The sequence below is a fragment of the Clavelina lepadiformis genome, chromosome 3, assembly GCF_947623445.1.
Source record: "Clavelina lepadiformis chromosome 3, kaClaLepa1.1, whole genome shotgun sequence".
Taxonomy (NCBI): domain Eukaryota; kingdom Metazoa; phylum Chordata; class Ascidiacea; order Aplousobranchia; family Clavelinidae; genus Clavelina; species Clavelina lepadiformis.
This window is the reverse complement of record NC_135242.1, coordinates 17,840,380-17,859,050: the sequence shown is the minus strand read 5'-3', so window position 1 is coordinate 17,859,050 and position 18,671 is coordinate 17,840,380. Positions and strand designations below refer to the sequence as shown.

At 36.1% G+C, this 18,671-nt stretch overlaps 2 protein-coding genes across 4 annotated transcripts; one reads left to right on the top strand and one right to left on the bottom strand.

Moving 5' to 3' along the window:
• The first annotated feature begins 890 nt into the window (after window positions 1–890).
• On the top strand, window positions 891–9,058 carry LOC143450256 (uncharacterized). Of its 3 annotated transcripts, none has more exons than XM_076950719.1 (20): window positions 891–1,012; window positions 1,169–1,295; window positions 1,825–1,922; window positions 2,045–2,809; window positions 2,906–3,076; window positions 3,200–3,296; window positions 3,397–3,491; window positions 3,640–3,725; window positions 3,847–3,951; window positions 4,034–4,249; window positions 4,384–5,274; window positions 5,400–5,602; window positions 5,722–5,931; window positions 6,045–6,215; window positions 6,395–6,457; window positions 6,543–6,730; window positions 6,863–7,049; window positions 7,262–7,376; window positions 7,560–7,694; window positions 7,886–9,058. In XM_076950719.1, the coding sequence occupies exons 2-20, from the start codon at window positions 1,252–1,254 to the stop codon at window positions 8,033–8,035; spliced, it is 3,990 nt and encodes a 1,329-aa protein (XP_076806834.1). In that variant the 5' UTR covers window positions 891–1,012; window positions 1,169–1,251; the 3' UTR covers window positions 8,036–9,058. The 3 variants fall into 3 exon arrangements, with proteins under 3 accessions (XP_076806834.1, XP_076806833.1, XP_076806832.1); XM_076950718.1 differs by having other exon boundaries at window positions 6,368–6,457; window positions 6,866–7,049; XM_076950717.1 differs by having other exon boundaries at window positions 6,368–6,457.
• Window positions 9,059–14,368: 5,310 nt separating this feature from the next.
• On the bottom strand, window positions 14,369–15,224 carry LOC143450581 (uncharacterized). Its single transcript, XM_076951187.1, has 3 exons — window positions 15,098–15,224; window positions 14,837–14,973; window positions 14,369–14,717 (listed from the first exon to the last, which is right to left on the bottom strand). Exons 1-3 carry the CDS (start codon window positions 15,107–15,109, stop codon window positions 14,393–14,395), a joined length of 474 nt encoding a protein of 157 aa, XP_076807302.1. The 5' UTR covers window positions 15,110–15,224; the 3' UTR covers window positions 14,369–14,392.
• Window positions 15,225–18,671: the final 3,447 nt, after the last annotated feature.

Genomic DNA, 18,671 nt, shown 5'->3' with positions numbered 1-18,671 from the left:
ATAATTTAACAGCTGATAAATCATAAGTGCTTTTACAAAGAAATGCTTTTGTAAACGTTCCGAAAACGTTGAAAAGGAATACGTTAAATATTTGTATCTAATTTTTTTGCCCAAACGTGTCAAATGTTAATTGCGCCGAGTATGCATAATTTGCAGACCAAAGTGTGGTCAAGTTAGCATTCTTTTTTGATGAAGTGAAAAAAACGAGACTCGTTTCTCAAAAAGACAAACAGGACGTAGAAAAAAAAGGCGCCAGATCGAGAGACAGATGGCAGGCATAAGACGGAACTGGCAGTCGGAGTTTAGACAAAACACAAGTTACCAGTCGCTGTGCGTAACGGCCGGTTTGCAGGTGGCTCACTCGAAATTCCAAGTCGCGCATTACAGATGACAAAAGTTTTTAAAAGTACAGGTTAAAGCTTCCGGCGATCTTTAATCCAGTCGTGGTAAACTTAAAGCAGGGAAACTTTGTTTAAGGTCTGTTTAAAGCGGATTGCCTGTGTTGTTTCGTACGTTCTTGGTATTTCGGCTTAACTAAATAAATTCTAGCTATAAAAAAATAGATAAAATAGGTTAGTTTGAAGATATACATTTGACGGAGTAAAAGTCAGGTTTTAACTTTCAAACTGAAAACGTTTTACATTTCAAAACTAAGCTATCTATACCTTTTGTTTAAACTTTTCAGTTGAAGTTAAATAGCATTTTTAGAAGTTTTTTGCCTTGCATATTCTGCAAAAGGTATTTTGTGTCTAAATATTACCGTACTTTAAAACGAATAAAAATACCAAAAGGGCATTTCATAGTTTATATAATTTTCGAATTTCATGTGTTTCGTTTTACATTATAATATTTATAATGTTTATTTCATATCAAGGAATCTTTGACTTTTCAGGTGTAAACGAAGTTTTAAATCAAGAGGTCATCTGGCTATTTGAATAAATCTTTTTTATATGTAATGATCTGAAATTGTTTTTGTGCATTTCAAACTCGCCGCTAACGCCATTTTGTTATGGTAAGTTAATTTACCAAGCGTCAAATCGCAAAACAGCCATTCACTGAATGGATGAATTATAATAGATCAGCAAAACTACTACGAGTTCTTAAGCTGTATGGTAATACATTAAAGAACGCAGTACAAAATTTGCTTTATATACTTTCATGAAAATAGTTGAAGACATCATTCAACAAGTATACGTGTGCATAAACTTGCCGGCAAGTTTACAATAAAGTAAAGTTCGCCGACGTTGAAGAATGGAGACTGCAGTGAAACTTTCCGACGCAAAAGAAAGATTTAGGTTAGTAAAGGTCTTGAGCAATGTTATATCTGCATAAGGATTTAATTAAATGTGTCTGTAACATTTATCAAAATACTGAGCATAAAAGAAATCAAACTTGCTTTTACACGATTATTATCATTTCAGTCATTAACTTAGTAAGTGTTTTATAAAACGCATTAGTGATGTTAGTTTTAAAGTTTTCATTGCAAAGTACGGAGGGTTGTTTGCCATTTTTTTTGTTTGTTTTTTTAAATAAAACAGCGGGCTACTAGAAATAGTTGTATAGTTTAAAATGGTTGCGCTTTCCGTTCTCGTTGTTATATAGGCCGATATCGTAATATTGTCCTTTTGTTTTATGCTTCGATGCTGTTGGAACAATATAAATTTATTGCATCCTTTGCTATTATCTTAAAACAAACTTTGCGGAAATACGCCCAAGTTTGTACGCATAAAACAAAAGGTCTTCTGTTCTAAAGAAGCGAACCGAATTTGGATTGATGGGTTTGTTTAATAGAAAAAAATTAAAACGATGATTTGTAACTCTTAGAGTTAGTTTGACTGGTTACAACGAAGTGAATGAAGATGAAAATTATAGTCGCAACGACACTTCTGATCAGGGAGAATGCAGTGATTCGTCAAAAACTGGTAAGCCAAATTTTTGTTTTCAGAAAAATATTTACTCAGCAATTCTTTCAACTATTAAGGTTTCAATAACTTGGATACAAGGAATGCTAAAAACAATTTTCATTATATCGATTAATCTTAAGGCAACGCCATGGATAACTACGACCGTAGCAGTAGCGACGCCGATGGCTCGATGTCACCATCAAGTGACAAAAGCTCCGGTTGTCCGTCGTCATCTCCAAAACATGTTCAATTTCGAAATTCGGCCGAAAATTTCGCTCTTTCGCAACCACAATCTCTTGAAAGATTCGACAACCAGCCTACATCCGATTACTTCACAGCATGGACCTTGCTCTCCAAATTAACCAACGGTTCTACCTTTCCGCATATGCCGAAAAGTTGTTCAGGGAAAACTGGAAATTGGGAGGAAGACATCCCGATGTCATTCCCGGAGATCCCTCGACGCAAGTTCGACGAAATGAACAGAACATTTGAGCCAGAAAACCGCCTCCAAAATACTGAAGAAGAACCGGCACTACCAACCAATGATTTGTCTTCTGATGAGTCTGCCAAGACAGTTCGTAGCGAAGCGTCCCGGATGAAAACGGAAGAAAGTAGTGAAGCGTTATTCGAAACACAAAACTCAACCCATCGGGTCTATCAAGATGATATTCTTTCCGAGGAAAAGAGTTTAGATTCACCGATAGCCCGAATGAAACCCGCAGTGTCTCCTGCGCAAAGTGAACCTCGTACAAGAGAATATAATACACACGCAAATGACCCTCATGACAGCCGCAACTCACAAATGGATCGAGCAAAGCTGGCAAAATTTTTTCACCCGGGTGAATGCCCTCAGAGTGAGGCTGACTTTGACAAACCACTCTTTCCTGTTTATCAAAATACGCCACGTAAGTGACCTATTTTTTAGTTTGGTAAATTCACCTTTGAAAATAAATGTGATATTTTTAAGCGTAAAACTACAAAATGTGTATAATTTTTTTTAGGCAAAACCAGCCGTTCACCGGCAGGTTCTCCTAAAACACCCGGTAACAATTACAGCAAGGATAGCAAGTGTCCAACTCCAGGTTGCACAGGCGTAGGCCACGTTACTGGGATGTACGCGTATCATAGAAGTTTCAGCGGGTGCCCACATAAGGATAAAATGCCAAAAGAAGGTAGAAAGTAGAAAGTCGCTTATAGTAAAAAGTCGATATCTCAGACATTGAATGTCAAGAAATGTTGTCACGAAACAATGCTGGTCGTAAATATCCGCTTTAATTTTACTTGTGGTTTTGAAGCTCTTCAAGCTCTCAACGAAGGAGGAACAATTAAATGTCCAACACCAGGATGTGTTGGAAAAGGTCACGTGAACGGAACCAGACAGAACCACAGAAGGTATGCAAAATATCTCTTATACAGTTATTAGTAATGATTGAATTAGGAGTCGCTTGTACAAAAATATGCTGCATGTGAATATGTAAAAAATTTCTTGCAGTGAATCCGGTTGTCCAATCGCTGCCAGAAACAAACGTTTACAACAGCAGTTCAAAAACGACTTCAATTTAGCTAAGAGAAGTGGAATCTCTCCAGGTATCTTTTTTGATCATAATTATTTTTTTGAAGCAACGGCAAGAAACCCATTTTTTTTTAATAACGGCAACGATTTTTTTTATCATATTTTGCAATGATATGTAGTTGTTACCAAGCATAATCTACGTACAAATAACCTATTTTGCAGCTGTTTTTGAAAGTTTTACGCCATTGATTGGAAACAAAGCTTTACATACTTACACCAAATCTATATCTTTACCTTCTTCGATTGCAGTAAGTATAATTGTCTACTTGTCTGCAAGATTGTTGTAAAAATGAGATATAATTTGTTATGCTTGCTTATTTGTATGTATTGCTATATGCGCATGGTTTTAGACAACTGGACATTTTTTAGACTTCTCCGGTCGCCCAGTATGACCAACATAAGCCAAATTCTCAACGGTCTAATTCTAGTGACGATAATCCTGAACAGGTTTCGCAACAAAATTTGGATTCCCATGTTAGTACACTAAACGACATTTTTGTAATTTATTGTTAAGCCATTTTTCCAAGAATTTAAACAAAGATTTTATCTTTTATAGACTGTCCAGCAGGGTCAGCTCAACAGAATGTTCGCTGGAGGGTTTAAACCTGGTGCTTTCATGTCTTGCTTTCCGCCATTTTTTCCCCCAGCAAGTGTTCAACATTTTTCAAGGGAAGGAAAAATATCAGCAGCATTAAGTGGTGCCACAGCAGCAAAAATATATGCGTCCGCGCTGGAAGCGCTGAAAATTAGACAAGCGGCCACTGTGTCTCAGGTAGTTTTCCACCAAATCAAACAGCTTATATTTTGAATAGAGGTTGATTATAATTAAACTGACCTTTTTTGCTACTAATTTTTGTTCTATAGCCTAGCACCAAACCTATAAATTGCTATATTTCACCAACTCAGTTTGCCCCGAAAGCATTTCTACCGCAAGCCACGACAGAAACCGCGAAACATACTGCAGGCAATGAACGTCAGAAATCGTTTGAAAGAAAATTTCCTGACTCCCAAGCATTCAGCAATCAATCGCCTGGCTTGAGTGGGAACAGCGATAACGAAGTGGAGAAAACCCGAAACTCAAACAAAAGGTTATCGAGCGAAACGTGGCATAGCATTGAGTCCATAATGAACAGATCACCGGTACTTAGCAAGCCAAAAGACATTAGCAGATATGCCTCTGACGATGACTTGAACGAAAAGTTCGAAAATCCTGAAAAGCGTCGTAAAATCTTGGATGACTGCCGAGAATCTGCTCCACAACTTCATCTTACGAAACACTGGGCAAAACAATTACGACAACCCAGTTATTACGGATTTCTGTCACCCTACTCTAGACTTTTTGATCCGACTAAGTTGATGATGGCACCCCACTTCAACAATATGTTTGCTAACCCAGTGCTTAGAACGCCGATGTATGGGACGCATTTTGATTCAGGTTTAAGCAAGGATACCAACTTGAAAAGAAAGGATCCAGGGTACGATGGGAATCCAATCCATCACGATAAACTGACTATGGCAAAGAATGCTACTGAACGAGGAGATACAGAATCCCACGAATCAAGAAAATCCTATTCGCTAAAAACGATCATGGATGATGACGCCAAAACAATCAATGAGCATGAAAACGACAGCAAAGATGCTCCTTTAGACCTTCGCGTTAATTCTTCTGAAACGAAAATGTCACCTTTATCAAAGCGCGCGTCTCCACTTCCTGCTGGTGACGAGTTTAGTGGCAAAGATTCACCAATTTCCAAACCCGCATTATTTCCTTACGCTTTTTCGAATTCTGACGTGGACGTAAGTAGCTTTGTAAAGTTATTTTCACTTGTAATGTTGTAAAACTCCCTTTTTTATAAGCAAATTCGTCAATATGATATTAAATGGACTTTTGTTTGAAGAAGCTTTTTACATATGTTTTACAGGAAAACAAAGCGATGCAAAGTTATTTTTCTGGGTCGCTTCCTTTTCGAAATTTTTCAAGACAACCCGGATCCCCACGCAAGCGCCCCATGGAAAAAGGAGAAGAAAAATTTTCTCGTTTGCTTGAGAAAAGGCGACCTCAAGACTTGTGCAAATTGAGTCTGAAAGAGGGACTACTTGAAGAACCTAGCAGCCGCAATTCTACGTGAGTAATCAGGCATACGTGTATATACAGTATATTTATACGTATACGTTTAATCGATTGTTTCTTTGTGAGGTGTATGTAATACCTTGTTATCTTTAACACGTACCATCTTACTTCAGGATACAGCAAGCATTATATTGTAAAACCACATCCTGTATGGCTTACCCTTCGCACTTCTTTGACCAAAGTAAGTCAGAAGAATCATCATTTTCGACTTCCGAATCACCTCGCAAGATGGGTGGTAAAACGGAAACAGACAATGCATCAAGCTTAGATTCATTAAGCTTCGATGAATCCACGCTTGGAAAATTTTCAACAATGCAGTTACAGTAAGATGCTTTTACATTTAACAAGTTATTCAGCAAGTTATTGAATTATTTTAGAGATCACGGCGCTGTTTATAAATTCTATTATTCAACTCTAAGTGTTTTCTTCCTCTAAGGCAATCGCAGATCCGCCAAAGAACAGGAAAACGCAAAGAGCTTCTCACCTGCCCTATGCATAATTGTGATGGTAGTGGACATTCTACTGGCCACTATTCATCTCACAGAAGTTTATCTGGTTGCCCTCGAGCACCCAGATACCTAGTAATTGCCAATGCTCATGAAATGAAGTGAGCGTGATATAGCTTTTACAAGCTACCTTTTTAACATTAGCTAATAACAACATTACTTTACAGTAGGATTTTGTATTGTTGCCAGATAGAATGTCTGTGAATATGTGACCTAACCGTTTTTCTACAACTTTTGATTTCTTTATCCAAAGCATTACTAATTTCGAAATGAACTCTAGATGCCCAACTGAAGGTTGCGATGGATCCGGTCACGCGACAGGAAGTTATGGTTCTCACAGAAGGTAAGTTTTGATTTGTCCTCAAGAGTTTGTAAAAATGATATTGTACAGTAGGTTTGTGATGATTATAATTGTTCGCTGTTACTAGCTTATCGGGTTGTCCTCTTGCGAAGAAAAACAGAGCGGTGGCAAATGCAAAAAAGGCGACAACTAAACACCATTTCTCCAAGTGCGATTCGACCCAAAATAGCGACCAAAATACTAAAATCGAAATTGTAAACAATTATAACTTTCACAAGGATTTGCCCCATCCTCCAACAAACAACAGTGTTGAAGGTAAACAGCTAAAATACATGGTACGAAGCATGTGTAGCGGATGTCACAAAGCCCTTAGTCGCTTTTATAATGTGTTTACTGTATTTGAAGAAATTTTTATTCAGGTTGTTATTTTTGTTTTTTCTGAAACAGAAGACCGCAATGTCTTGGCAAAGGAGTCAGTCGCCACCAGTATTACACCAACCAATAAACGTAAATCGTATAACGTATTTCACAACACGTCAGCAATTTCTTCTACTGCGTCACCCGAAGCATTTGAACGTCGAGAAAGCTTTGAAAACATCAGTACGCACGAAGCTTCATTGTCACCAAGTGAAAGGTAACATTTTGTTTTCAAAATGGTTGCACCAAGAAAATCATCAACGTTAAATGATATATGTCGATTGTGCTGTTTTCTCAATAACAATACTAGATAATTTATATAACTTATTAGTAACCACAGTACAACATTTCTGTTTAGTATTATGGCTAAAACAGCACTTCACCCAATACTGCATCATTGACATATAGCCAATAAACACTGTTTTATAGATCATCCGCCAGCTATCAACAAGGCAATGATATACATTCGTGCGAAAAAGCATATTCTGAAGAACCTAATGAAAGCATGGAAAAAACAAGGTCGGATGATATACAAAAGGTGGAGGTAAGAGCCTTTATATTGTAGCCTGTGTGTAAGGCTTCTAAACAGTTGTGTTTTTATTTTTAGTATAGTTTGTATTTAGAAAGACCAACTAAGCCTAGTTACTTGCGTATAATATTTATTCTGACAAATCAGCGAGAAATGCAAAGTTTTACGTTATGCTTAACAAGTCGTTATAAAATTAAGGAGGAAAATTCAGAAATCTTTTGTGACAATGAAAAAAGAAACGAGGATGAAAATGAAGCTTTCAACTGGGAAAAAGAAGAAGAAAAGCGACAGCTGCTGAGTTATTTGGCTGGTATTGCTCTACCTCATTCCCGGGTAAAAATATACTTATTTATTAACCAATTAAGTTTGCCGGGTTAAATCTTTTTCTATACAGATGTTCGAAAACGACTTATAGACAGCAATCTTAATGCTTTAATCAGTTTAATGCATTCATGAAGCATTTTGTGTATACTTTTAAGATTTTCAAACAAAGAGGATATTTTTAAGCATGTGATTTTTAACAGGAATTTCCAACAAAGCAAAACATAGACTCTTATTTGTGCCAGCTTCAGCAGTGTTGCAAAGACCAGTCCAACCCAGAGAGTCAGGCTTTGCTGGCCGCTGTCCGCGAAGCGCTTCCCGCTCACTTTGATCTCGAGGCATTCACATCGTGAACTGGCCTCAATACTCCTAAACTGTTACTGATTTATACGCCATTTTCTATGGTTCATGTGCTTTCGATTTGCATATTTTTTTGTATTTTATCCTTGTTTGTAAGTGCTGCACCCAGCAGTCCTACCGCCTCATATTTCTTCACACCGAATCATTCGTGTTGGCCCAGAACGTTTAAATACTGCCACTTGTTAACGAAATAGAAATCTGTTTTGCTTTTTAAAACGGATTAATGACGGGCCGCCGCTTGTATTTGTATTTCCATATTCTGTTTTACTACAGGTTTGTATAACCTTATGCGTAACATAGTTGTACATTACAGTATTTGTACAATGTACATACTTGTTGGACATCTAGTGCTTTGGGTTGATAATTATCTGTGCTTGCTGAAAGCGTTTCACATAATTCTTGTGTAGGCTATACATTCTTTAATCCAGCTACTTTATTTGTCGGTTTTGTCCTATTTTAGATTTCACTTTCATTCTAATTGGCTTAATTAGCTATTTCTTGATGGGCTCCATCAATGCATATATTTTAACGCACTCAGATACACAATGTAATCTGTCCATTTTATTTATTAAACTCCCGTAATTCTATTTGTCTGGCTTGCGTATTAACCGAGGAATTATTATTAAAAGTAACATTGTACTGTATTTAGTGCCAGGAGTATAATGTCGCATATTTTCTGGAAAAATAGTACGTACGTAAAGATTAATGTCTTCAATTTTTTTACTGTACATAGAACACTGTGTTTATAAAAACGATAATAATTTCGGAAGCGCAATATTGTTCTTCCCGCTAATGTTTCTGCTCTGCATCGATTTCAATGCTAATGCCACTCTGTGCTGTTTTCGTGTTACGCAAATGCTTCTGCTTAATTTCTTTGTGATTAGTTTCCGTGTGCTACTGCTTCATGCGTTTGTTATAATGATTATGCACAGGGATTTTTTATCCTTGGTTACACAGATTGTATATTTACATGAGATTATTCCTTCCTAAAAATAAACGGATTTATTCCGAAGCTCAAAGTTTTTCTTTGGTGTCCACCATAGTCTCGATATTAGCAGCCTACTACCTAAGTACCTATAACTTAATTAAGTTCGTTCCCTCGTTCGACAGCAAGTTCTGAATTAAAAATACCGCCATTCTCATTGGTCATACTGTCGATGATGTGAAATGACTTGTCTAATAACTCTAGAAACGTGACTTTTGTATTTCTTCTTTGCTGAAGACAATTGATTAATTATATAGATCTGTAACGCACATTTGTGTACGCCGAAACTCCCCTAAATATGCAGTAATTGGCGTTTTATTGAAAGCTGTATGGCAGTCTAACTGTTGTCATTTGGCATCATACAGTACATGAGATAGAGCCTCAACTACTTAAGCACTGTTTGTTGCTGCTGACAGAAATGGCGCAGTTCTGCTTGTAATGGTCATTGATCACTGATCCATTACATGGTTGGCAGTTAGTTGTTAGGAGTCTATAGTTCATCTCATCTAGGCATCTCACTATCAGAGTCATGTGCTGATAGATAATGATGTCATCAAAACTTCTTACTGGCGTGTATAAAGTAACTAAAGAGCCTAACAAAAAGTATTGTTTATCTTTAACAGCTGTGAGTTAGCCAAGCAGCCTAAAATGATTGGCAGAAAATGCCAACTTTGTGTAGTCTATAAGGTGTCGCTAAAACTTAAAAATTATACTGTGGTGTCATACATCTTAATCAAGGATAAGTTGTGTCGATGTGTGTCTTATGTCACGTGTTAGTCATGCTTGACTAATTACATTTATGTGATAGAGCTCGGCAATTTGAAAAGTGTATGATGGGGTGTGGTTACCGGTTAGTTTCCGAACTAATTTTTTGAGTTTTTTGTTGGTTATGGTTATTTATGCTGGCAACATCCTGATTCGAGGCTAAAATTGAGTTATTTTATATTGTTTAGGACTCTATCAGGCGTGTTTCACCAATGTTCTGAGTTTTGTTATCAACTGTAGCCTGCAGGTTCGCAGTCAAATGGATCAGTAAGTGTCTCTAGTTCTATTATTATTAGGCCTGTTCATTTCAATATAATCTTGATCGCATTACTCATAGTTCTTATGTTTTATCACAGAAACCACGTTTTGTGTCTCAATGTGTGACGTACTGGAGTCTGTGGTGAGAGCTACGCGCGTTTTAGCCGTTTCTGAAGGACTTACTTGTAATTCCCGGCTTCACCAATCCGTTATTGTGAAGAAGTTACATATAGGTCGGACTGGGTAGTAGACAAGTTGGCAAAATTATCTAGCCTATAGTATTAACAGGTATAGCTAGGGGGCCTAACATTATAACACAGATCTGTAGAAACCCGGGAGAAACCCGGGAGAAACCTCATGGAGCCCTGGAAATGTCGCTACTGTTTTGACCCCGTGAATTCCCCCGTTTAAAAAGATAAAACGTTTAGATTTGAGTGACTTAAAATTTTTGATGTAGCTTTCAAAGTACCTTGTCGATGTACAAACTTTCCATGAACCTCAGATTTTCGAGGCAAAATCTGAGTCCGAACTATAATATAAAATGCTTAGCCTACTTTCAGTGCTTTGTAAATGAGCATTGAGCAAACGTGTGAAAACAAGAACGCAATTTATTAAAGTCAGTTTTAATTTGCAAAGTGTATAATGTACGCTATAATAATCGTATTTACAGTTGTCATGGCTTGCAATCTGTTCAGAGAAGCCTAAAGACAAGCTGAGTCTTTTTCAAAGTATCTTATTTACTTTTACAATACATAGTCAATATATAACCGTGTACATAAGGGTCCCGATATATCATTCCCTCACTTTGGCTACAGAAACGAGATTCCTGTTTCTGAGATAGTGTTTCTTATGGTGGTATTATTTTAATTATTCTCGTGCACTAATGCAGCATGTCCGTAACATTTCCTTGTGTGCATTTTGACATTAATAGTGGCGCGTGTTACCTTTTCTGCGTCTTTTGTTGTAAAGTTTTCGCCTTTATTTTAACTTAAACGTATCTGCATGCTTTTAAACAATCTCTGAGTAGGACTCACAATTTCTAACGTACAAATTTGAAACGCTGTATAAAACGGTTTTGTAGCATTGTATAACCGGCCAATAGTATGTTTTTCAGATATTAATCTATTTTTCTCATAAACACAACTTCCGTAGCGTAGGGGCAGTAACTGTATTCGTGTTGTATTGAATTTTGTAACGTTAATCCTCCCAATATCCATCTTGGAAAATATGGATAACTTTAGTTTGTCTCTACAACTCAATTAAATAATAAACATTTCCATCTCAAAAACTGCAATATGCGATTTGCTTTGTTAAAGTTAGCCATCGAAGTTTTTCTTCCAGAGTCTGATAAACAAGCGACAAGCAACTTGCTTTGTTTGACGACAAGCCCATTGTGTTCTTGATTAATGTCATCGTTTTATAATTATGTTGAGATTTTTTTTATAAAATTTGATGAACGAATACGAATGAAGACGTTTAAAATTAATCTATTTTCACTTTTAAAAATGTCTCACGAGCTGATGTACCCCTACGCCCTAAGGAGTTTACGCACCCTAGTTAGGGAATCCCTGATCTAGGCCATAATTATCTATTTGTTCAATATTTAGAAACATCATTAATATATTGCCGTCTTATCGTGCTGTCTTTTGTCTTTGAACTGGTGAACGTTTCCAACACATTAATGCACTAATCTATAGGTTTTCGACATTTGTGCTACCAAATGACCACAGTTTAAAGAACATATTTTCACAATCGCTTTCGCACATGGTAATGTAGTTGTATGACCAGCGTTGCAACATAGATAAGGAAAAAAACTATGGCACCCTTTTGAATATCATCCAGGTATGATATTCTTTATCCTCAGATTGAGGAAAGTCTTTGTACAACTTAAACTTGGCAAAGATTCCTCATCGCTCGAGACCCAGTTACCGAGCTAGCCTTTGTGCAAGTTTCCATCGTCACACATTTTTTATTTTGATTTTTCTTGTGGTTTTGCCCGATTATACAACTGTCCACCGGGTCCTCTGAACAAATGCCGTTAAATATGATGCCTTGCCAAAGAACATTACAACGATATGGCGTCATTGGGTATCGAACACGGAACATAAGCCACATTTCTTACAAGGTCAACGCTCATGTCACTGGGTGCAAGGCGCCAAATTACACTTCTGACTACGTTACGACCACAAAATGGTGGTCAAACAAGCAGTTGTTTTGCATTTGATGCAAATTTGCGTAGTACATTACTTTCTGTCTCCGATATTCCATTTATTTCTCGTTCAGCATACCGTCTTACAGAGTGATTGCGAGGAGTTATGCCTGAAAATTACAATGACCTGGCACTAAACTTTGGTAATATAATAAAAGAGCGATCGAGGGAAATATCTGCATTATAATAGCATAATTTAATAGAAAGGGAAAGCATATTACAAAATCAATAACACCCAATATCGTGGTGATGCGTTTTTTTGGTTTGAAAACCGGTGAGCGAAATTAACACATGTGTTTAGATTTGTATAAAAGGAATACCATTACTCACATGATAGCGGTGTGTAACACTTGATGGATCAATGTCCTACTGTTAATTTTACAATATTTGTTTATTTACACATGCCTCTGTGTTACAATCATTTTTTAAAATATACTTTGTTATTAAGCTCAGTAAATGGTGGACCTCACCAGTAGTTCAAATTCACCTACTCTGTAATATCGATATAATATATATGTTAATAAATTTAACTGTGCATATATTAAACTACAGTACTACGCACATATACCTGTAGTTCAATATACAGTAGATTTTAGATTCATATATACGCAAACAATAACCACGCAGGGCCGGTTTTAAGGAGGCCCAGGGTACCACCAGCTTTTTTGGCCAGATAGATTGTGTCACAAATGAGCAAAAATAAACTGATGTACAGTATAATACAAAAGTATTCAGCTAATTTTACTTCAAAGTAACCTTTAATTTTTACGACATTTAAATTGCATTGCGTGTTTATTTCGTTTGAATAGTTTCAAACTGAACTGGAAAATGTTGTTTTTTTAAATTAAAACTAATTGAAAGCCGACTGCGCACGGCGATGACTCAAAGAAAGTCTCGGAAAATGGGTACTTGGGTATGCAAAAACTGATTTTAATTATTTAAGATTCAATTAAAGTTGGATTTACGTTAGGCTAATTGAAGTTATATTTAAGTCAAGTTAACAAAACTGCAAGTAAAATACTTTCAGAATTTGAATATACGGTTTTGTATGGTGAAATAGTATCTATTTCAGTTATTCTCATGCTAGTTTCTATTATTCTCATGCTCCTTCTCTAGGTCACCAGACACGGCGTTCTTGGCCGGCTGTGTGTTTGACACTTCTGCCTGTGGCTTATAGCCTATATTTGCGTAAAACCGCATTTATATTTCTCTATATAAATGTAGTATAATAAATATAATATAGGCCTATTACTTTATATTATATTATTGCACCTCAAAAAAAAAAACAGATTGTGCAAGCTGCAAAAAAGAAACTTGACTAATTCTTCCTTGGATTGATGTTAGATTTTTGTAGGTGTGTAAAACAGATTGCATAGATTCGTCCTACTGTTTCCCCATTAGCTGTGTAAAGTTATAATGGCCAGTCCAAATTTGGTTTGATGCGTTACATGATGATTTCTTCAACCTAGGAATTCAAGTCTTTACTTACGACTTACAGGCGCACCTTTTCAGTGGGCTGCAAACACGCAGAACACTACTGTACTTGAATGGAATAAATGCTTGAATGTCTTGGTCCTAAAATGACTCAGTATGTGTAAGGCATGCACTGTGAGCAAAGTGAACAATTATAGATTTATTTACGTAGTTTCAATAAAACCCTAATTATTTTTGCTGACACATATCATCTGCCAAGCCTATTGAAGAAATCATGTAGACCTATTTTCAATGCGGCAGTGTGATAATAATGGAAGGGTTTACGCTTAGTATTCGACATTGTAAACCTTTGAACTGAACGGTAATTGATTTGCGCAGTGATGTAATATTTGGTCGAGAATGTTTACTCAGAACGTTCAGCACCTGTATCATTGTTATATGAGTAAGCAACGAGAGACAAGCAATTACAACGACAACTACTTTACTGTATTTTCCAACATATTCAAAGAGCATGCAACTAATAAGAAGGATAATGAACAAGTGTATGGATTTTGCGGGTGTACAATACAGCGCATACCTAACAGTGAACGAAAAAGCACCAGGCGCTAAGGAGTTACAGATAATGAAAAACATTTAGGAACTTAAGAACTAACAGAGTTTCATCCAAATGTGTCGCAAAATGAATGTTAACTAGTCTTTTTATTCACCTCTTGTAAGGTTTGATTTTGGCCCCTTGCAGCGTTTCTTTGATATACATTGGCACGAAACTGGCAGCCTGATAGCGTTGGTAAGATTGTTGAAATCAGTAATAGTTTGACCGATCATAACCGGTTTCGTTTTGAACTGTTTCCCAAGAGGTTTGCATTTGATTGGATCTCGGCATCGTTTGTCGCACAGCACAGAATTAATTATTTCTTCCGATTTTTGACATCGAAGGTAGCCCATGGTCCAGCCAGCATAGCCGTCTTCATTCTTCTGTGGCGAGGAAGCAGTATTGAAGCGACATTTCAACCGGTTTAGCATTCTGTATAAACGTCAAAAGAGCGTTATAAATCTCTTAAACATTAATTATTTCATATAAATAAAGCTACATTTGAATTTTTGAGTCTGTCATTGCACGTTAATACGTTAACCAGCGTTTACTTTTTATCTTTTGGCGCTAAACTTTTCATGAAAAGTTTATGTAATTTTGACTTTTGACTCCTCCCGACTCTTTTTGCTGTTGCACATGAATGCATTTCAATGATGACGATGATGAGGAAGAAGAGGAGGACAATTTTCTGAATAAAAAAGCAAGGTCAACCAGTCTGAATACGCATAATGATCAGAAAAAACATATTACTCTGAGAACACCATGTTAGGCCTATAGCTATTCAAGACATAAATTTAATCAAGAAATCTTACATAATTTGACATATTTCAAGGATAAATTTCTTGACTGAGTGAACAAACTTCGTTGATGCACTTGCGTTTTTTCCGAACTTTGGCTGCTTTGTTGCTTGGGTCTGACTTGTTGTGGGCTATGTTTTCAGCTCTAAATCTCAGTTAAATCTCCATATTAAGTCATTGTCCACCCTGTATTTATACGATGAGAGGTAAAATAACTTTATATGTGGAAATTACGTGTGGGGTGGAAGAAACTCTCTTATGCGGAACTGTACATTACATTAAAGATAAAAAAAACATTGAAAACCCATCACGAGAAATTTGGGTATCACAGTGGGGTATTTCCCAAACAATTAAACGTTACCCTCTGTGATACAATAGTTCATTAACAAAAGAGGCACAATAAAGCATTGTCATGTTAAACGCGGTGAACAGCATAGAGTTCTCTCTTGAATGGTTACGTCAAACTTTTTTCCTTTTACGTACGAAAAGAAACGGCCTTCTTGCTATTGTATTGATATTTCCGTATGCACATCTCCCTTTTTGGAAGTCGAAGTTTGTATTTTGGTTGATATGAAAAACATTACGAGTGGTAAGTTTTTGGCACGTGGTTGCACTTTTAAGTACGCTTGATTATTTTAATAAATTTAGCGTTGAATGATCTTCATCATTCGTCGTAAACGCAACAAATGAGTGTCTTCATCTCTTTTTTACGTACACCGGCTGCAGATCACCAATACTTTAGGCAACATCAAATTCAACAAAAAATGGTTCAGAGTTTGTCAATGACTTGAAATATAACTTTGAAATTCACAAATGAAACTTGTCACAAATATTTGCAATATAGTTTATACTCATCATCGAATTAGAATAATTCGGTCGTAGTTTAATTATATGCGTAGAATACTGCAAAGTTAACTACATTCAAAGACAATAAGTTCTGAAAAATTTTGAGTGGTATTATCGTTGACCACCAACTAGCGATGTTCAGTTAAGAACAGTTTGATAAAACTTATTTGATATATTTGATAAGTAATAAGTTAGTAAAGTAGGAAGTATAAGCTGATATGAAAGAAAAAAACGAAACCTTCCCCGTCAAAGAAGAACATTATAGTTTCCGTACAAGAATATTTAGCGTAATTTCATAGAAGTGGTTCAACATCTGTCGGTGTCCTAAGCTTTCGTGGCGTTTATTACCTATAGTACCTCTGAGCCGAAAAAAAAAGTCCGATTAAGTTCCTGCGGAAAGAACCCCTCCCCAACTCGGTTAGCTAGCCCATGGAGCGAAGCAGGTCTAGTTCATTGTGAATTTAGAAAAACTATTACGTACTATTGAAGCGTGTCATAAGTGTTAAACTTCGTTTATAAGGGAAATTCCCTACTTAAAACAACTAGAATGAATTTCTTTGTTGACTGGAGCAGTCTCGGCGTGTATGATAAAATTTATCACAGAAATAGCCGTTTAGTTGTCAATGTAATATGCACAAAATATTTTTTCACCAACCTACTTTTCACTTAAATTTTTATATATCCAGCAAACACTTGGATTTATTTCTTAAATGGTACGATTAGCTTAATTACAAATAGTCGTATTTACGTATAGCATGACTAACGCATGGGTAACTGAAGCAGCAGAAAACGATGATTTTCTAAATCAAGCAGCAAGTTGGTTATAAGTAATCATTTAAGAGTATTACACTGTATAGACATGATCAAATTTATTTAACAAGTTTTACATAGATTGACTCATTTCACGTTATAGCTTTCTTGACTGAGTGAACAAACCTGGTTAATGCACCTCTGTTTGCTTCTGAACTTGGTATGGTCAGTGCTTCCAAGTAGTAAAAGTTACAATTTACGTTCGAAACCAGTCACAACTATTTCCTATATTATAAAATCCTTGGTATAAAACCATGATTTTCGAGATTGATGTTTTTTTCCGTTTTACTTGTTCTAGATAAGCTACAAAATGTTCGAGTATAGTTGTGCTTGATTTATAGTTTTGTTGTACAGCAGTTTTATTTCATTCCGTCCTTTCTCTTTTTGTAAAAAGGCATCTAAATGGGTAGTTGTAATAAAGTTATTACTTATTAGTACAATATTAACTACAAATGCAGTGCTGTCGCAAACAAATTTTTCTCCACCTACGCGCACGAAGCAAACAACCAAGATACATATACTTGTAACGGTAACCAACGCTAAAGTCAACAAGCTGCGATGTCGAAATTTAAATTTCCACGTGCGATATATCCTTTTAAACTTTTACGCCGTAACTTTCCAAAGCTGATAGTGACGCCTACATGAAAGAAAAAAACAAAACTTTACAGTCGAAATCTGTGGTAAGCATTGTGACGTTTACGGGGAGTTTGATTAAGTTCCTGCGGAATAATCGCCGCTCTAACTCAGTTTAAGAAACAGAACATGTCTCATTGCTGTGTTTACTAAAACTATATTTTGTTTTTTGTTGAAGTCTGTTAGAAAGGATCATTAACAAAGGGAATCATCGTTCTTTGATACCACCAAGCTATTGTTATTGTTGACTGTAGAAGCCTCAACGCTTTCGATACAACTCATCCTCATTATACCAAATTATACTTGCCGCAGATTGATATGTAGCGCAAGTTTCTCCTCCCACTAGCGTATTCCTATTTAGCTTAAAGTGATTTGTTATTAATTTTTATTTCAAAGTAGTGTCTGAAGACATTTTATTGTCATGATCAAGGCAGGTAAATCAACATTAAATTGTCAATACTGTGTGATTTTGTAAGTTTTGGCAATGTTTTTTTATATAAAAACCGTCAAAACCATACAATTATCTCGCAATTATATCAACTTGTTTCATTTGCGTTGAGAAAACAATCAAATGTTTTACACAATAGAATTTTGTTGTCGAATCTGTCCCAGCTATTCCGTCATGCCGTGTTTGTAGAGTCTGAAAGCAAAAATTCCCAAAAGCAAACAAGAGTGAAAATATTTTGATGACTTTGTTGTGTATTGCAACCGTAGTAAAACATTTGAAAACGAGAACTACTTAATTATAAGCAAATGCGTAACAAATTGGTAATAAAAGATATAAAATCAAGACATTGCGTAAAAACATTGGTAGCGATTTTTTTGGAAACCATGAAGCAGTTATGAATAATATAAAATAATAAATAGAAGCACAGTACTAATATACGTTGCTAAAAATAACAAGTTGAACAAGACATAAGTAGAACCAAGTGGCTGTGGATAAGCAGCATTAAATATCAATGTTTGTTTGATCTGCATTTCTTCTTCGATTTTAGCACGCACTGGCAGCCCACTGGTAAATTCAAAACAGAAGTTGTATTATCTCGGTGTTTTATAGTTTGTCCCCACAATATCGGCTTGACTTTTAATTTTTTGCTTCCTTTGAACTTGTTGTTGCATTTCATTGGATTGAAGCATTTTTTGTCGCATAAAACAGTTGATAATGTCATCGGTTCAATGTTGTTACAAAGCAAATAGACTTCCTCCCATTGAGCAAAACCATCTTCATTTTTTACTTTTGTTGTTTCAAGTTTGCATTTGTTCTTGATTAAAAATCTAAGAAAAACAAACAAATCGATTG

What these genes read in the sequence shown, in the direction of transcription:
- LOC143450256 (XM_076950717.1), top strand. Translation starts at nt 1,252, where the DNA reads ATGGAGACTGCAGTGAAACTTTCCGACGCAAAAGAAAGATTTAG. An exon ending in AACAAACAACAGTGTTGAAG is followed by an intron (nt 6,731 to 6,862) that starts GTAAACAGCTAA and finishes TTTCTGAAACAG; the next exon opens with AAGACCGCAATGTCTTGGCA. An exon ending in ATGATATACAAAAGGTGGAG is followed by an intron (nt 7,377 to 7,559) that starts GTAAGAGCCTTT and finishes TATAAAATTAAG; the next exon opens with GAGGAAAATTCAGAAATCTT.
- LOC143450581 (XM_076951187.1), bottom strand. An exon ending in TTAGCGCCAAAAGATAAAAA is followed by an intron (nt 14,718 to 14,836) that starts GTAAACGCTGGT and finishes ACGTTTATACAG; the next exon opens with AATGCTAAACCGGTTGAAAT.